Below are 17,491 nucleotides of genomic sequence, written 5' to 3' on the forward strand. Positions count from 1 at the left end.
CACTCTACTGTGTCCCCTGTACCCCGTCAGTCTGGGGGGGTCTAGGGGAGGTGAACTCACACCCTGAGCCTTTCAATCCACTCCCCTGGGTGCCCTGGATGGAAATCCAGCTTCTCAGGGGTTCTTTTCTCCTGCTGGGCTCCCTGGCTGGGCACATCAGGCGCAGACTCCTCCAGCCTGCCACACATTCCCCAAACAGAATAGCTGGGATTCCTGCATTCCCTCCCCCAAAATGACCCCGGCTGGACAGTGATCTGCAGTGACATCAGCAGCTGGCTCCTGCGACAGGATGGGTCCCCCACCACAGCAAGGAGCCCCACAAAGCCCAGGAGAGGCTCTGTGTTGGTCTCAAGGCATGAATACTTCCCTGGTAGATTTGTTTTTTGCAGAAGTAGCTGGGTGCTGTGGCAGCTCTGCAAGGCCCGGGTTAGGGAGGGAGTATCCCACATTCCCAGAGGTGCCCACTCATGTGCAGTTATTTCCTTAAAGCCCCAACTCCTGGAGTCACTCCATCCCTGCAGGAGCTTGGCTTTTCCCAAAGACCTCACTGTTGTGGGCAATGAGGGAAGGAGTTTGCAGAGGAGCAGAGAGCTGAGAAAGCCCAAAGGTGGGTGTGAAAATAAACCCTTCTCACCCTGAGGTTGCCCTGAACATGCACCTTGTGGCCCTCAGGTCACCTCACCTGTGGTGGAGATCGGCGTAGGGGTTTTGGGAAGGGTGAAAATCTCCCTTGTGTTGTTGGGAGCAACTTGGGTGCTGAGGAGCTGCTCTCTAACTCCTTCCTGCCCCAGAGCCAGGGCCCCTGGGGGGAAAATCCACCCCTGGCATGGCTGGGGAGGGGCAGGGCTGTGAGAGAAGAGCAGGTGCTGAAGGGTTAACGGGGAGTGTTTGCAGCCAGTCCCTTGTCACCAAGGAGAAGCCATCAGCACTTGGGAAGGAAACAAAACACCCTCTGCCCAGGAGGGTGATTTCCTCTCGCCGGCAGCATTACAGCCCTGGGACCCCAGAAGGGCTCTGGACACCACCAGGACACTGTCACCACGCCGTGTGGCAGGGAGCAGGTGGCACCAGGTGAGTGTGGCTGCCGGGGAAGCGTGCTGGGGACAGGGCTGGGGCAGCTCCCCATGGCCCCATCATCCTTTTCCCTCAACCTCCTCTCAGTCTTATGGCAGAATGTGGGGGACACCGGGCACGGGGGCGCGGAGCATCCGTCCCTACCAGTCCAGCGGGCAGTACCTGTACGCCATGAAGGAGGACCTGGCAGAGTGGCTGAAGGAGCTCTACGGCCTTGACATCGAGGTGGGCACCTTCTTGGAGGTGCTGGAGACGGGGGCTGTGCTGTGCTCCCACGCCAACCACGTCACCCAGGTGGCCGGGGAGTTTGCCCGTGCCTGCCCCGAAGTGGCCCGGCACCTCCACCTGCCCGCCGCCGGTGTCACCTGCAACCTCACAGCACAGCCAGGCACCTTCCAGGCCAGGGACAACGTCTCCAACTTCATCCAGTGGTGCAGGAAGGAAATGGATATCAAAGGTAGGATGCCAGGCTCCAGCTGTCCCATGTCTCCGTGTTCAAGTCCCCTCCAGCCACTCCATGTTTTGCCATGTGTCCCCCAAACCCAGCGCCACCCCGTGTGCAAGCATCCCTGAGCTGGCATCCCTTGTACAAGGTCCTCCAGGCTTGGCAGCAGCTTTGCAGGGTGCTGGCACGTGGCTGGAGTGTTTGCTTGGGTGCAAATATGCACAGGAGGAATGGAAAAGGAAAGGGTGGATGGCACAGCGTGTCCCTGCCAGGCACGGCATGATCCCAGCCCTAAGGACAGCAGGAGAAATCCTGGCTCTGAGCAAAGCATCTGTCACCCTTGTCCTACCACCATGGGTGCCCAGGAAGGGGAGTGGCACAGAGCAAGACGTCCTCAGGGCTCTCAGACACTGAGTTTTGTGGCTTTGGGGTGCCATGAAACAGTTGTAGATACCCAAAAGGAAAGGCTCTTCCTCCTTTATAATTTCTCCCAACTCTTGTTGAACCCAGCCATATTCCTGGTGGGATGGCTCCAGTGAACCCACCCTTTTGGGTGGGTTTTGACTCCATCTGTGCCCCCCATCCCCATTGTCCCCATCCCCACGTGCCAGCCCTGGCTCAGCCATGCCCTGCCCTGCCCAGACGTCCTGATGTTCGAGACAGAGGACCTGGTGCTGAGGAAGAACGAGAAGAACTTCGTGCTGTGCCTGCTGGAGCTGGCACGCCACGCTTCCCGCTTCGGAATGCGCGCCCCGACCCTGGTGCAGATGGAGGAGGAGATCGAGGAGGAGCTTCGGCAGGAGCTGGACCTGCCTCCCACAGACCCCGCCCTGCCCCGGCCCCCCAGGAGACCACGGGACCTCAACAACCTCGACCAGATGGTACCGAGGGGCATGGGGTGGCATGGAGACGGGCATGGAGATGGAAGGGGATGGATGGGGATGGGCATGGAGATGGATGGGGATGGGCATGGAGATGGGTAGGGATGGGCATGGAGATGGGTAGGGATGGGCATGGAGATGGATGGGGATGGGCATGGAGATGGGTAGGGATGGGCATGGAGATGGATGGGGATGGGCATGGAGATGGATGGGGATGGATGGGGATGGGCATGGAGATGGATGGGGATGGGCATGGAGATGGGTAGGGATGGGCATGGAGATGGAAGGGGATGGGCATGGAGATGGATATGGAGATGGATGGGGATGGCATGGCCAGCACAGGACCTTTCCCAGCAGCCCTGGTGAGGACCCATCCCTGCCACCCACAGGTCCAGCACCTGGTGAGCCGCTGTACCTGCCCTGTCCAGTTCCCCATGATCAAGATCTCCGAAGGGAAATACCGTGTGGGGGACTCTGACACCCTCATCTTTGTCCGGGTGAGTCTGCTTCACCCCTGCTTTTGGGGGAAAGGCATCAGGAATTCTGCTCTGCTGCCATGACCCCTTTTCCATAATCCCCCAAAGTGGCCCGTGTGGGAGTTTTGACCATTATTCCCAAAGCAGGGCAGCAGGGGAGCTCAGCCCTGTGATAGATGGTGGTATGGATTTAACCATCCATGTGTGTGGGACAAAACCTGACATCCCACAGATCCACAGCTTGGTGTCACCCAGCAATGGGAACACTGGGATGCTCTGAATCCATCCCCAAGCCTGGCCAAAGAATTCAGCACGCGAAGGACAGGGGTTTTCCGAAAGGGTCCCCCACCCTCCTTGTGTAATAAATAATATAAATATATTTATAATAAAGCTGTCGGGATGGCCGCAGGAGCTGAGCCAGGGGCGCAGCCGTCCTTTGGGACAGCTGGTGGCACTTAGGGCAAGCCCACCGCTCTCGAAGCCCGGCCGAGCGTGCCACCCCCAGGCTGCTGGTGTCCCCTGGCATGGACATTCCCGTGCAGATCCTGCGGGAGCACGTCATGGTACGGGTCGGGGGCGGCTGGGACACGCTGGAGCACTACCTGGACAAGCACGATCCGTGTCGCTGCACGTCGCTCTGTGAGTCCCCGCGTCCCCAAACCCCGCGGCTGGCTGAGGGTGGGTGGTGGCGTCTGTGGCTGGTCTCGATGCTTCTCGGGGACATTTTCATTAGCGGAAGGCTTTGGTACAGCCATGCCTCGTTGTTTTGCTGGGGAATGTCGGGTTTTGGGGAATTTCTTTGGCTTTGGTGGCCACTAGAGGTCATGGAAGACTTTTGGATGGAGCCGGACCCCAAAAGCCACTTTACAGGGAGCGCAGCTTTCTGCCGGCACCCTCGGGGGGCTGGATGCTGAGCGACGGCTGGGTGGGCTGCACCCGGGGGTGGGTGCAGGGGACAGGGGTGCTGAGCCCCCCTCGTTGTCCCCACAGCTCACAAACAAGCCTGGAAAGCGCGGAGCCCGCAGCAGCCAGTGCAGCACGAGGTGCGGCTGTGCCCGGCCCCGAGGGCGGCCGCCCGCAGCCCCCAGCCCGCGCTGCTGGTCAGCCGCTCCCAGAGCCCCCTGCCCCCCGTCACCTGGGGGGCTCGTGTCCCCCCTGGCCCCCGGTCCCCTGCCACCCCCTCGCCAGAGGGCTCGGGTCTCCAGCCGGGTGCCAGCCCTCACCCGGAGCCGGCGCAGCCCCGGCGGGTCCCTTCGGGCAGGTAAGTGGTGCAGAGATGCTTCGTGCCCCAAACTGCCTGGCTTCAGAGCAGTTTTTCTCACATCCTTGGAATTTCCCCCCCACTTTCCTTCTGGAGGTGCCCAGCACCAGGCGGGATGGGGGGGATGCAGCAGCTCCCTGGCCCCTCTCCGCTGTCTCTCCCTGCAGGATGCGGGAGCCACCCGCTGTCCCTTTGGGGAGGCAGCCGCCACCATCCCGGTCACCTGCTCGATCCAGCTCCCCTGGGCACGGGGCGAGGGGCCGGGCACCCGTCCCTTCCCGGCTCAGCTTCCCGAACGGCGCGGGGGTCCCGCAAGGGACCAGCCCAGGGAAATCCACCCCTGTGGCAGCGGCACGGGGCAGGTCCGCAGCACCCAGCCCGCGGACGGTACCGGCACCTCCGAGAAGCACCCAGCAAGGAGGAAAATCATCTGGGCTGGCTGCCAGGCCACAGGAAACGGGGACACCCACCACAGCGACACCCCGAGCCCCCAGTCCCTTAAAAGTCCGTGCCCCCAGTCCCCTAAAGCTCTGTGCCTCCTCCTCGCAGCGGGATGCTCCGGGAGACTCCCAGAGCCTGAAGAGCCCACGAGAAGGGAGGCAGGGAGCCCTTGGCCGGGGCCGACAGCCCTCACCCCGAAATTCCTCCAGCCACCCCCCGAAACTGGACAGCAGCGTTAAACCCCGCAGCAAAGCCAGCCCGGCCGCCTCCCGGCCCCCCACCCCTCTGGGCCGTTCTGCAGGGGGGTGCAAGGTCTGTGCTGCTGGGGACGGTCCCCAGGGGACACGGCAGTGCCACCCAGCCCCCAACCCAGCGGCTGGGGGTGCTGAGGGACCTCGGGTGCCAGAGGATGAAGCCGGGGGAGCCTGTGGCCCTGGCAATGAGGCCGAGGGGCTCCGGGGGTGCTGTAGGAGCACGCAGCCCCCCGGCTACGACAGGGTGCTGGAGGAGCTCTCCCGCGGGCGGCAGCCCCTGCGCCCCGTGGGGATGCGGAGCCAGGTCCCCAAAACACCCGCAGGAGCTGCCCCGCAGCTCCCAGCCCCGGGGGAGGCAGAGCAGCCGGGGGTGGGGGGCCAGACCCCGCGGGCACCCAGGGCCAGCAACGTGGCCAAGCCCCGGCGGTGCCTGAAGAAGCCCGAGCGTGTGCCCTCCATCTACAAGCTGAAGCTGCGGCCCAAGGCGCGTCCCCGGCGGGACCACAGGCCGGGCAAGCGCCCCTCGCGCATCCCCACCCCGCTGGGGCATCGCCCCCCTGCCCCCCGGGGCCAGCACCGCCCCCCGGGGCCCCCCCGAGCCCCCCAGACCGGCAGCACACGCCCCACGGCCAAGTCATCCCTGGGCGACAGCGGCACCTGCCTGACCGAGGATGATGAGGAGTCGTGGGTCTGAGCCCACCCCGAGAGTCGGTGGGACAGACGGACGGACAGACCCCTCCCTCCAAAGGTGGGAGCGATGCTGAAGCTGAAGCTGGAGCTGCAGTGCCCGAGGTTTCCCGGGGCAGCACGATGGAATCGCTCCCGCACAACCCGGGGGGTTCCACCTCACTTTTCAGAGCTGCACCCCCTCCTTCCCAATGGATTTTGTCTGTACTGGTAATCCTGCTAAGCAGACACTTTTGTACTGGTTTGGGTGGAAAAAATCCAGCCCCAGATTGAGAGAATGGGATATTTTCTGCAGGGGGAAGGGTTTAGCACCCCTGAAGTGGGGACACCCCATCCTTGACATCCATAAAAAACATCTCATACCTCAGTGCTCCCCATCTGCACCATGGGACCAGTGAGCCTCGTGTCTGACAGCTCCAAGAGCCTTCATGAGCCCCTCAGGTGGGGGGGTCACGGGAGGGGACCCTTGCTGACCCCCGTGGTCGGGGGGGAGGTGATGGATGTCACTGAGGGTCACAGCAGGCACTGCTGCACCCCCAGCCCCCGGCCACGGACCCAGCAGTGCTGTTTGTGCAATAGAGATGTGCCAAAGCTCTTCCATTTCCACATCTTTTCTGTGTGGGTGGGGAGGGAGAGAGGATAATCCTGATGTGGGCACAGCAAACGTCCCTCTGAGAACCCCACGATGCCCAAGAGAGTCTCATTTTCCATGAGAGGATGAAGTCAGCCCCACTTCCCCGCTGAGGAGCAGCAAATGTGAGCGCTGGGACTGCGGGAATGCAAAACCTGCTGGCAAAAACACTCCTGAGGCTGGTACAGAACAAGGGGGACAGACCTGATTTTTAATTCAATTTCAAAGAAGGAGGTGCAGGGCGTCACAGGCGGTGTAGACACCTCGGGAATCTCCGACAAGGAGTCCAGGGGGGAAAGGAAAGCCAAGTCCAGGCAACTGGGGTGCTCACTGGAGCAGGAGGAGAGGGACAGGGAAGCATCCTTGGTGGGGCCGAACCGAACCCAGGCATCACCTCCACGAGCACGGGGGCAGAAACCTGGCACTGCCCTGGGCACAGCAGTGGGGACACCCCAGCCCGTGCCAGGCCCAGGTTGCTCTCAGCAGGAGCAGGGTGGCGTTGGGTGAGTGGTAAATCTGTAGTAAGGTGTGAGTAGGGCCGCAGGGCGCTCGTGGCTGCTGCCGTGCTCCCGTGTGCTCCAACCCCTGTGCCTGGACACCTCGGATCTTCCTGCCTGGGATTCCCTGCCTGCACCCAGGGTGCCACCACCACCTCCTACCCCTTCCTGGGCTCGTGGGAAAGTAACTCTTTGTAGCCCTCGTTTTCCCGGGAGCTGGGAAATGCTGTCGAAGCAGTGAGAGTTGTTATTATTACTAATATAACTTCCTCTGTCTATAAAGTACAATAGAATATAACAATTATATTTATAACTTTTTTTTCTTCAAAATACTAAATAGATGCTATAAAAACCTGTAACTAATTGTGCTATAAACTGCAGGCTACAGGGTTATAACAAACAATGTATTGGCTTAGTCGTTGATATGTGTACGTCGGAGCACTTCATAAATGCTTTATTATTAGCATTTACCAAGGAATTTCCTTCTCAGACAATTTGGAGGGATAAAGCTCTAGCCAGAGATCGATAAGTGGACTTACATGTGTTAATAAATCCTGACAGGGTGAGCTTGGATGGGGGAGGCAGGTTTGCCATGAAGGCGAGGGATGGTGACAAGTGCCACTGCCCTTCCTGGCTGAGATGGACCCGTGCCCCCCCCCCCCGCCTTTTGCCTTTCCTATTTTTTTTTCCCTTTTTTTAAATTTTGGAGCAAGGAGTTTGATTCCCTAAGCAGGGAGGGAGGAGCAGGATGTACCCCCAGCCCTGGCACAGGGATGGGGCAGTGAGAGGCACTGGAGCTCAGCTGGAGCTGCCTTTAATGGGAAGCATTTCCAAGAGCACAGTGGAGCTGCTGGGCCATGGACACCTGGCTGTGGTGGCAGAGAGGGCTGGGTGTCCTGTTTTGCTGCCCAGAGCAGTGCTGAACCCCTTCAGCTCCTTGTGACAGCGGGAATCACGGAGATGGTTTTGCTGGAGGATGGGTCAGACACAGATCCTGCCTCAGGAGATGAGGATGGTGTTTCCCTGTGTCTCACAGGGATCAGCCATGGAGAAACCACGACCCTCTTGGCATCTTGCTCTCCCTTCACCACCCCATCATCACTTCCTAACAGGGGCTGCCCTTTGCCAACCCGCCCTGCAGGGCAGGATGCAGGTGAGCTGCAGCTCTGGTGCAAACATAAACCAGAAGATTAAAAAATAATAATTAAAAAAATATGGAGGGCTCACTTTCCTATTAGTGATATGCAGAGAGAAAAAAAAAAAAAAAAAAAAAACAAGAATGCAACTGGAAGTGCTGCTCCAGCTCCCTGTTGCTGCCGAGGCAACATCCCTGTGGGAAAACCTGGCAGGGTCGGACCTGGTGGCGCTGCCGGGGGCTGCGGGGGCACAGGGGCTGCCCACCTGCCCGGGACACCCCAGGGACACCCCGGGGGCACAGGGGCTGCCCACCTGCCCGGGACACCCCGGGGACACCCCGGGGGCACAGGGGCTGCCCACCTGCCCGGGACACCCCGGGGGCTGGGGTGAAGCCATCACCTGCTGAGCCCAGGACGAGAGGTAGCAAAGGGGTGACCTGCCCGGCAAGGAGTGTTCCCGGATTATTTGGTGTTCACAGGCTTGGGGGAGAAGAAACCTTCCTGTGCTGGGGCTGTGCTGGGGCAGAGGGGAGCTCAGAGCCCTGGGAAGGCAGAACCCAGCTCCCGGGGATATCAGGAGCAGGACTGGGACTTAGGTTTTTCCCCCTTTCTTGCTTTCATCCAGAAATTCCACCTGGAACTCTGACCCGACCGAGCCAAAAGACAGCCACGTAACCTGGCTGCTCTGCCCTCCACAGGGCGAAATCCCAGCTCCACAAGGGGAAAAGCAGAACTCCTGTTTCCCTCTGCCCCAGAGACAGAACCAGCCCCAGAACACCGGGATACAGGTGCTGGATAATTCCCTTCCAGGAGCAGGCGACGGCAGGCAGGCAGCACCAAGCACTGCCCCTGTGCTGCCAGGGCAGGAACTGGCAAGGATGAACCGACAGCCAAAATCTGGCACCCTCTGAGGGTACCCCGCTGTACAACCCCCTGGGATGGCTTTGGCCTCAAGCACTGGAGGCTTGGAGAGAGCTCAGGGGTTTAGCCAAGGCCATCCCTCACCCCTCAGCCTGGCCACCCCCTGCACCACCCCGCCCAAGGCGCCCCGTCCCCAAATGTCACCTCAGCAACCCCCGAGGTGCCTCCAGCACAGCTCCCACCGCCCGGGGAGCAGAACCATCCCCGAGTTTGGGCGGCCCCAGCGGCGGCCCCGGGGTCCCTGGGGGCAGGGGGCTCACATGATGGTGCAGCGGTTCCTGCGCAGCGCGCCCTGGAAGCGGATGGTGGTGTGGACGTGCTTGCAGCGGGCGCAGCCCACGCTCTTGAGCAGCTCGCTGAAGAGCAGCAGGATGTGCCAGTTGTACTTGGCCGAGCACTCGATGTAGCCGCACTTCCACGTCTTCTTCACCAGGTTGGAGACGTTCCAGCGCGGGATCACCCGGCCCCGCTGCAGGTCCCGCTTGTTGCCCACGATGATGATGGGCGTCTCCGAGGTGCCGATGACCCTGCGGAGGGCGGGCGGTGACAGAGGGTGGCAGGGGACGGAGCACAGAGTGACAGCCCGCCGGCCACAGAGCTCAACCCATCCCAAATGGGCTCTCTCGGCTGTGGCTCGCCAAGGGGAGCGTGCCTTGTCCCCTTATCCCCCTCCACAGCCAGCCACCCCTCACGCATCTCCAGGGCTCACCCACAGGGGTACCTGCCTGGCACACTAATGCACAAATCCATAGCCAGAATTAAAGCCAGTTCCCAGGCAGGCTCCTCAAAGCTCTGCCAACCTTAACCCTATTTTTCCTCTCTTGGAGTAAGAGTGAAAGGTGTGGATGTGAAGTGAAGGGTGTTGGATGTGCTGCTGGTGTGGAATCTCATAGAGGGCAGCTAATCCTGTTTTCCTGGGAATTCTGTCAGGAATGAGGCAGGAATTGTGACCCTTTGCTGGGCATTTTGCAGCTCATTTTGGAGGCTGGCAGCAGAGAATCCTCCAGCCCTCCCTGGGTTCAGAGGAGCCTGCTTGGGGTCCTGCTCCTCTCCTGGTGTTTGGGCTCCCATCCCTGCAAAGGGGCTTTGTGCCAGTCTGGTACCCCATCTCTGATGCCAAGATGTACCCCCTTGGTGCCAAGCTCCCTTGCCAGGAGCCACGGGGCTCTGCCACCGTGGGGATGCACCATCCCAACCCATCCCTACCTTGTTTCCAGGATCTGCTGGCGGATGGTTTTGATGTACTCGAAGCTGTCAAAGCAACAGATGTCATAGACCAGGATGTAGGCATGGACACTCCGGAGCCCCCTGCAACACACGTCTGCCCACTCCTGCAAGGTGCAGAGAGGGATCAGTCCTGGCTCAGCCCCGCGGCTGTGCCTGGGGGATGCCCTGCCCTGCCCTGTTCTGGGGGTGGGCACCCCAAGGAGGCTGCTGTGGCAGCAGGGGGCTGCACATTCCCCAGCCCTGCCACCCAGCACCCACCTCTGCTCTGCCCTGGCCCATCTGTGTGTGCCCCCACAGCTCTGCAGCCGTCCCCCCATCTCCAGAGATCCCTTATCCCCCCCTGTCAGTCCAGGGGAGAGGTAATGGGATTTGTCAGCCCCAATTCCACTCCTGAGGGAGGATTGCAGCCTAATTACAGCACAGAGCTGAGCTGGGAGTGGGGCTGAATGCAGCCCCCTGCCCTGGCTGTAAGAGCTTCATCCTCCAGAGCTGCTAACTAGCTGTGTTAATTAGTGATGCACCCCGGGTTTTGGGGCAGGGCAGGTGAGGAGGATGCTGAGCCCCATCTGAGGTCTGAGGGTGATGCACCAGCAGCTCTGTGGGTCAGAGGAGGAAGGTGACAGCAGGTCTGTCTGGAGGGGACACAGGGACAGAAGAGGAGCAGAGGCTGCTCAGGAACTGAGTCTGTGAGAGCAAGATGCGGATCCAGGGCAGAGGCAGGCAGGAGTGGCCTCTCTGCAGCCAAAATCTGGAGCTGTGAGAAATTCATGCTGTTAGGAAGCCCTTGGGTTTATGGGAACAACTGGATTTTTTTTTTTTTTTTTTCATGCTATGAGTGAAAGTCTGCCTCACTTCAGGCACTTTCCCATCCCAGCAGTGAGTCTGGGAACGGCAGCCCCTGCAGGCAGCACTGCAAAACCCTCCTGGGTGCCTCTGGAAAGGAGAAAGACTCTCCAGGGAGGAAAGGCATCACTTCTCCCTGAGCAAACCCCTTCAGAGCCATGATTCAGCCCTTCCCGAGTTTATCATCAGAATGAGACGGGGAAAGGGGAGTTTTGGGATGTGGGTTGATCTCCATCACAGAGGGCAGCAGGGGAAGGAGCTGGGAGGGAGCAGAGTGGCACAGAGTGACACAGCCCCTCCCTGTCCACCGAGGGGAGATGCTGGGGAAATCCTCGGGCTCAGAGATGCAGGGGGATGGAGCAGCAGCCTCTGGGTTCCTCTGAGTCCTGATACATCTGGGAGACAAGGAACTGCAGCTATTCCACCGTGCTGGGGGGCAGCTTGCTCAGGCCCTGCGATGTCAGGATGGTTTTCCTCACGCAGTGCAGGTTCCCTGGGATGCTTGAGCTGGAGAAGTGTTGCACTGCAGGAGCAGGACGTCAGAGAGCCACTGGCTCCAGCTCCTCTTCCAGGACAGCACTGCAGGGATGCTTCTCCTGGCACGGAGCTGAGTCCACGATGTTTCCCGGCAGACAGAGCCGTATCCCTCACCATGGCCCTCTCCTTTCCTCTCAGAGCCATCCCTCTGATCACCCTCTCTTCCCTGGAAACCTCCATCTGTTCCCAGAGGCCGCCTCCTCTGGAGTGCAGCAAGGCAGGGAGTTAATGGAGTGTGTGAGCATCGGCTGCCGTGTCAATAAATTACCCTTTGCTATTTCAGACTGCTTCTCATGCTGACCTTTCGTTCCCTGCACTCACCCATTAATTTTTAAACCTTCTCCTCGCCCCTGGAGTGCTCATTTCACCTCCTGCCTGATGGTACAGGGACTTTTGGAGCACTTCATGGCCCCTGTGACTCTGGCCCTGTTGGGGACAGGGACACTGTAACTAATTGAGGTGCCCCCACTGGTGGCACTGCCCTCCAGAGTGGCTGCAGCCACAGCTGGGAACCTCCAGCTCCTTTCCCCACGGTGGTGACACAACTTGTGCTCCTGGGAGTGGGGTTATAGCATGAGCTTAACACCCCCTTTTCCCCATTAACTCCATCCAGAAGTTGTTGGCACTGGTGGCAACACTCCCCAACCCCACACTGCCTTTTGGGGGTGCTTTGGAAGCGCCTGAGGGGGTAGAGGAGGAGTGGTGGGTTCAGAGCTCCAGGAACAAGCCCAGGCAATGCTGGAGGGGGTGATGGCCACTCCCAGGAGTGGACAAGCTCTGCCTGGCTTGGGCAGTGGGTACATCAGGGCTCTGGCTCTCCAGGAACCCCTGGGTTTCACCCAAATGTTCTGCTGTTGGCTCTGAGAGCCACGGAACCAGATCCCAGTGCTCCAGGGCCCCAGCTGGACATGGCTGTGGGCAATGCCAGAGCCACACTCCTTGGAGTGGGATGCCACCTTTCTTGTGTTGTCACCAGACTTCAAAACACACTTTATCCTGGACCTGCTCAGCCAGTATCCATGAGGACACAATCCCTCATTTAGCAACCAAACCCTGACGTGGAGGGAGAAGCATCCCCACAAAAGGCAGAACTGGAACCCCACAGATTTTAACAGCAAAACCCCACCACAGGGGGGGGGGGGTCACCGCAGACCCCCAGAGGTGGAAGCCCCTCGGGTGCCCCCCTACCTGCAGGGTGTTGACAGGGAAGGCGGTGATGGGGGGAAAGTCCATGATCTGCAGGTCGTGGACGTGGCCGTTCATGACCACGGCGGGCAGGTAGACGCGGCGGGCCGTGGTGGGCACGCAGACCTCGCTGAACTCGTTGTACAGGAACTGCCGGACTATGGCGCTCTTGCCCACGCCCTGGGCTCCCAGCACGGCGATCTTGAAGGTTGCCACCATCCCGCCGCACGCCGGCCGCTGCCCTGGTGCTGCCTCCGCGGTGCCGAGGCTGCATATTCCCGAGCAGGGGGCCTCAGCCCCATTCAGGATGCATTTCCCCTCCGGGGCTCCCCGTCACTGCAAGGCCAAGGAGAAGCTGGTCAGGTCCCAGAGACACCCCGGAGTTACACTGGTGGTGCTTCAGGGGATGTTTTTCCGAGCAGGAGCTGACAATGTACCCAGGGGCCTTGGCACTGCAGGACCTCAGGGTTTCCCTTGGAGCCTCCCACCCCAGCAGCCAAGGAGAGCCAGGATTTGAGTGAACTTTGTTCCAGGAAGGTTCTCACAGGCTCATTCAGCTCGTTCAGTACCAGAACAAGGAAAGGCTCTGTCTGCGGCTCAGGGTTTGCTCAGCCCGGCAGCAGCAGGGTCCCGGGCTGTGCTGCGGACTCAACCCACGGCCACTGTCACCAGCTGCTCCTTCCCGGTGCTGTCCCAAGCCGGGGAATCCATCTTCCCTCCGCCTGGACAGCCGGAATTGCCTTCTGCCGGGCGGGGGGAGATCGCTGTGCGCCTGCGAGCGACAGCTTGAACGTTTCGTTTCAGGCTTTGAGCGGCTGGGCAATTAACTTGATGGGAACTCATTTGCAAGCCAGCTGACAGGGTGAGCCCAGAGCCACCGCGTGTGCTGAGGCCGGAGGGGCCCCGGGGCAGGGCCCACGCGTGGGGGGACACGGGGGGACAACCCACATACAGGGATGTGGGAACTGAGTCCGAGGAGTCCAAACACCTGCTGGCACGGGCTCCCGAGCAGGAGCTGTGATGGGGATGGCACAGGCGAGGGGATGGGTCCCACTTTCACTCGCTCTCATCCCCAGGAAGCAGCTTGTGCTTTGTCCCAAAGTGTGGATGCTTTGACCAATTTCTGATGCTCTGGCCCATTTTCCCTGAAAACCATCCCCGAAGTGCAGGGCGGCAGCTGGAAGTGTCAGGTTCAAACACCCTGTAGTGCTTGTTTGATGGAGGTTATTTACCCCAGGGGGAGCCTGGGCACAGCGGTTCCCACTGCTGGGTGCTGGAGTGGCCAAGCTGCCCGGGGTCCCTTCGGCTGGGCCATGGCTCACACCATCCTCACCCCCCTCACGCCAGGACCGGAGACCCTGTCCCCCCGTCCTGCTGGCACTGTCCCCCGGGGTGCTGGCTGTCCCCAGCCCCGGCAGTGGGAACATTTCTGTGCCGGATGCAGGGAAATGGGGGGTGCGGGAGCCCCCAGGCCCGACCCTGCCAGGGCCTTTCTCCGCCAGCAGACAGCACCGTCACTGCAGGTCCCGGGGGGCCACTCTGCTGCAGGGACAACCCCGTCCCCACAAAGCCTCCCTCCTCACAGCAGCGTCCCCAGCTCCTCTGCGGGGCTGGAGGGTGATGGAGCGACACAACTGGAAACCCAGTGCCCGCAGGCGTCCCTGGAACGCGGGCACAGGCTGAGCCCGCTCTGCCTCCGCCAGAACCTCATCGCCCTCTGTGCTGGCACGCGGGGACGGCGCACCCCAAAAACATCAGAGCCCGACCTGATGGTCCCCGGCCCTACAAGCAGCTACTGTGGGAAACTGAGGCACAGCTGGGGGACCGTTCGGGGCACCCCACGGTGGGGTGGAGGAGCAGGGACCAGCCGCGGGTCCTCGGGCGCTCAGCACCAGGCCGGGCTCCGCGGGCTGCAGGGCCGGGCGGGGGCTCGCAGGGGGCTCCCGGGAAAGGTGGCTCCGGTCCCCGCCGCGACCTTGGCCACGCTGCCACGCCTGGGGCACTGGAAGGAGCAACCCCTGAGCCCCGTAGGGCGGGGGCGGGGGCAGCTTCCCTCACCCCACATCCCGCACCCCTCGCTCCCCGCACCCCCCGCATCCAGACCCTCCCGGCGATGCTCCGGCCGCGCCGGGCAGCGCAGCACCCCCGGCCCCGCGGGGTCGCTGGAGGGGATCGGGGGATGCCGAGGGGGGACGACACCCGCACCCGCCGTGCCGGCGGGCGAAGGGGAGCGGAGAGCACCGGCGCTCAACTTTCCCCCTTGTCCCCTCACGGCAGCCACCCCCGGCCCTGCCCGGCGGTAACTTTGCCCCCCCACCCCGTCCTGCCCTTGCCGGCGGATCCCCCGTACCTGGCAGCGGCGGCCCGGGCCGGCGGCGCCCCGGCGGGCGGCGGAGCCATGCGGCGAGCCCGGCGCGGGGCGGGCGGCCCCGCTGCAGAGCCCCGGCCCGGCCCGGCCCCCGCCCGGCGCGGCCACACCGGGGGGCGGCGGCGGGGAGCGGGGAGCCCGGCCGGGGCACGGCGGGGGGGCCGGCGGTGTCCGGGCAGGGATGGAGGCGGCAGCGCCCGGTGGGATGGCGGGGATGCCCAGGCGGGAGGCGGGCAGCGCCTGGGGAGGGATGGAGGGAGGGATGGAGGGAGGGAGGCAGGCAGAGCTCAGGCAGGGATGCAGGCAGCGCCCGGGGAGGGAAGGAGGCTCTGCCCAGGCGGGGATGCAGAGGATGCCCGGGGAAGGATGCGGGCAGTGCCCTGGAGGGAAGGAGACAGCACCCGGGAAAGGAGGCAGGGAATGCACAGAGCGAGCCGCAGGAATCCAGCAGAGACACCGGTTTCTCCCGGGGCTCTGGGGAGGCGCCGATGGGAAAAGACCCTCCCATGTCCCCCCTGCAGTGTGCTGGGTGCAGCGGCGTCACCCCTTCCCTCCCCGGCGCCCAGCGGCATCTGGGCTCTCATGCCCACCCCGGACGAGTCCCACGGGCCAGACTCCGGGGGAGGTGGGCAGGAGCCCTCCCAGGGAGTCTTTCCCTCCTCCGACACTGCTGCTCGCTGTGCTCTTGGGCACATCGCTTCACCTCCTCCCATGCCGGCCCCTGGCCCGCGGGCGGGGCTGGGGGTTTCTCTGTGCCCGGGGGGACCCTGAGCCCAGGCTGGTCGCGGGCCCCACCAAAGGAGGGACATTTCTGTTGCAGTGTCTGCATTTCTGGGTCACCCCGCACGGAGCGTTTACCTGCGTGCTGGACAGAGGGAAGATGCTGGCTGAACCTCCAGGAACATGGTCCAGGCCCCCGGGACACGCTGCTGATGGACTCCCTGCACCCCTCTGCTCCTCGGAACAGCCCCCAAACCCCACTCCGGCTGCCTGTGACACCAGCGAGCACCGAGGTGTCTGCACAGGTCTGGCTGCGATCACACGGGCTTGGCTGAGCCCGAGCACCGGTGACAGCTCGGCCGGGCTCCCCCCAGCCTCGTCAGCACCTTGGGCTGGGAAAAGACATCATCTCCGGGGTGAGGAGGGGGTGCAGGGGGAAACACAATGCCACATCCCTCCTGCGGGACAAGGGGACGGCAGACACAGCCCCACGGCTGGGGGGCACAGGGCAGCTGGTGCAGCCTTTGTGCCACCCTGGCACCAGCACCAGGCAAAGGGGGTCACAGCCCCCTGCCCGTGTCCCACGCTGCACCCGGGCTGGCAGAGATCTGGGCGTTATCTCCCTGCAGAGCTGCCCGATGCTCGCGGCAGGGGAATATTTCTGTGTCCCTGGGGTTATCACCAGCCCGAGACGCTGCTCCCCTTCCCCGCATCGCCTATAGCAGCGCCGAGCCCTGGAATGTTTCTGGGAGAGCGCAGGGATCGGGCTGCACATGAACTCTCCTGCACAATTCAGGTTCCAGCCTCGTGGCTATTTTTAGCAGTTCCCTCCGAGATGCTCTTCAGTTGCAGTTTTATGTGTGAAATTTAATATATGAGGAGGGGGGGGAGGGGAGTGGGGCTGAATCCTGGCATGTCCCTGCTGGCTGGGAGGTTTATCCCAGCCTCAGCGACACGAGTCCAAGGCAAACCAAAAATCATCCATCCAAGAGTTCCTGTGTCCTGATGTGCAGGTGGCAGCAGGGGACAGCCAGAGCTGTGGCTATGGTCAGCTCCTGCCTCAGCCAGATCCAAAATCCTCCCCTGAGTCCCTGTCTCCCCCACAGCCCATCAAGGGCTCAGGGACCTGCTGTCCCTGGCACGGAGCAGGATGGGTGTGAGGCCAGTGGGAGCAGCAGGGATTTTGGGAAGCCCACCCAGCACAGTAGGATTTGCCCCAGCTCCAGCCAGAGCAGCAAGGAACAACTCAGGAGGTCCCTGTCCCACAGCGTGGCCTCAGGAACAGGGAAGGCTGTGGGGACCAATTCCCCCCGGCAGTTCCCAGCTCAGGGAGCATCACCTGCGTCCCCTGAGCCCCACGGGTGACACTGCTAATGACAAATGCAGCTCCCAGGGGGCTGGTGTGTCCCTGCTGACAGGGCACAGTGTCTGCAAGTCCACAGCAGAGCAAAGACCAGTTTGTTCTCGAGGAGTCTCTGGCAGAACAGGGAGGGAGGATGAAACCTTTCCCTTTGCCACAGGACATGAAGGGACAGCAGCTGACAGGGCAGAGCCCTGAACATCCCACAGCAGCTTTTGCTCCTGTTGGGCCAAATGCTGCTCCAGGCTCACCCCAGCAGGGAATGATGATCCCATCCCAGGCATCCCAGGGATGCATGAAGGGACACAACAGCAAGATCAGGGACCCCAAGCCAGCCTGTCATTGTTGTTACTTGACAGGTGCACCTGCTTCTAAAACAAAACCATCCCAGGGCAGGGCAACACTGGTTGATATGGTACCTGCCCTCCACAGAGGGTAGAAGTTCCCAAAATCCAGGTGCTGCTAAGCCAAGGCTGGGCAGGGTGAGGGAAAAGGTTACCCTGCTCCAGAGCAACACCCCCCCAAACCTGCTGCTTGTTCTGTTGGA

At 61.9% G+C, this 17,491-nt stretch overlaps 2 protein-coding genes across 3 annotated transcripts; one reads left to right on the plus strand and one right to left on the minus strand.

The window, feature by feature from the left end:
* Nucleotides 1–915: 915 nt before the first annotated feature.
* On the plus strand, nucleotides 916–6,267 carry GAS2L2 (growth arrest specific 2 like 2). The gene is made up of 7 exons (XM_053961537.1): nucleotides 916–1,071; nucleotides 1,162–1,531; nucleotides 2,162–2,400; nucleotides 2,790–2,897; nucleotides 3,419–3,515; nucleotides 3,867–4,137; nucleotides 4,305–6,267. The coding sequence occupies exons 2-7, from the start codon at nucleotides 1,174–1,176 to the stop codon at nucleotides 5,524–5,526; spliced, it is 2,295 nt and encodes a 764-aa protein (XP_053817512.1). The 5' UTR covers nucleotides 916–1,071; nucleotides 1,162–1,173; the 3' UTR covers nucleotides 5,527–6,267.
* Nucleotides 6,268–6,333: 66 nt separating this feature from the next.
* Nucleotides 6,334–15,908, minus strand: RASL10B (RAS like family 10 member B). 2 transcript variants are annotated; one of them, XM_053961539.1, is made up of 4 exons: nucleotides 15,723–15,908; nucleotides 12,500–12,832; nucleotides 9,911–10,035; nucleotides 6,334–9,231 (listed from the first exon to the last, which is right to left on the minus strand). In XM_053961539.1, the coding sequence occupies exons 2-4, from the start codon at nucleotides 12,713–12,715 to the stop codon at nucleotides 8,961–8,963; spliced, it is 612 nt and encodes a 203-aa protein (XP_053817514.1). In that variant the 5' UTR covers nucleotides 12,716–12,832; nucleotides 15,723–15,908; the 3' UTR covers nucleotides 6,334–8,960. The 2 variants fall into 2 exon arrangements, with proteins under 2 accessions (XP_053817514.1, XP_053817513.1); XM_053961538.1 differs by lacking the exon at nucleotides 15,723–15,908 and adding an exon at nucleotides 14,847–14,920.
* Nucleotides 15,909–17,491: the final 1,583 nt, after the last annotated feature.

This window comes from Vidua chalybeata, chromosome 20, assembly GCF_026979565.1.
Source record: "Vidua chalybeata isolate OUT-0048 chromosome 20, bVidCha1 merged haplotype, whole genome shotgun sequence".
NCBI lineage: Eukaryota > Metazoa > Chordata > Aves > Passeriformes > Viduidae > Vidua > Vidua chalybeata.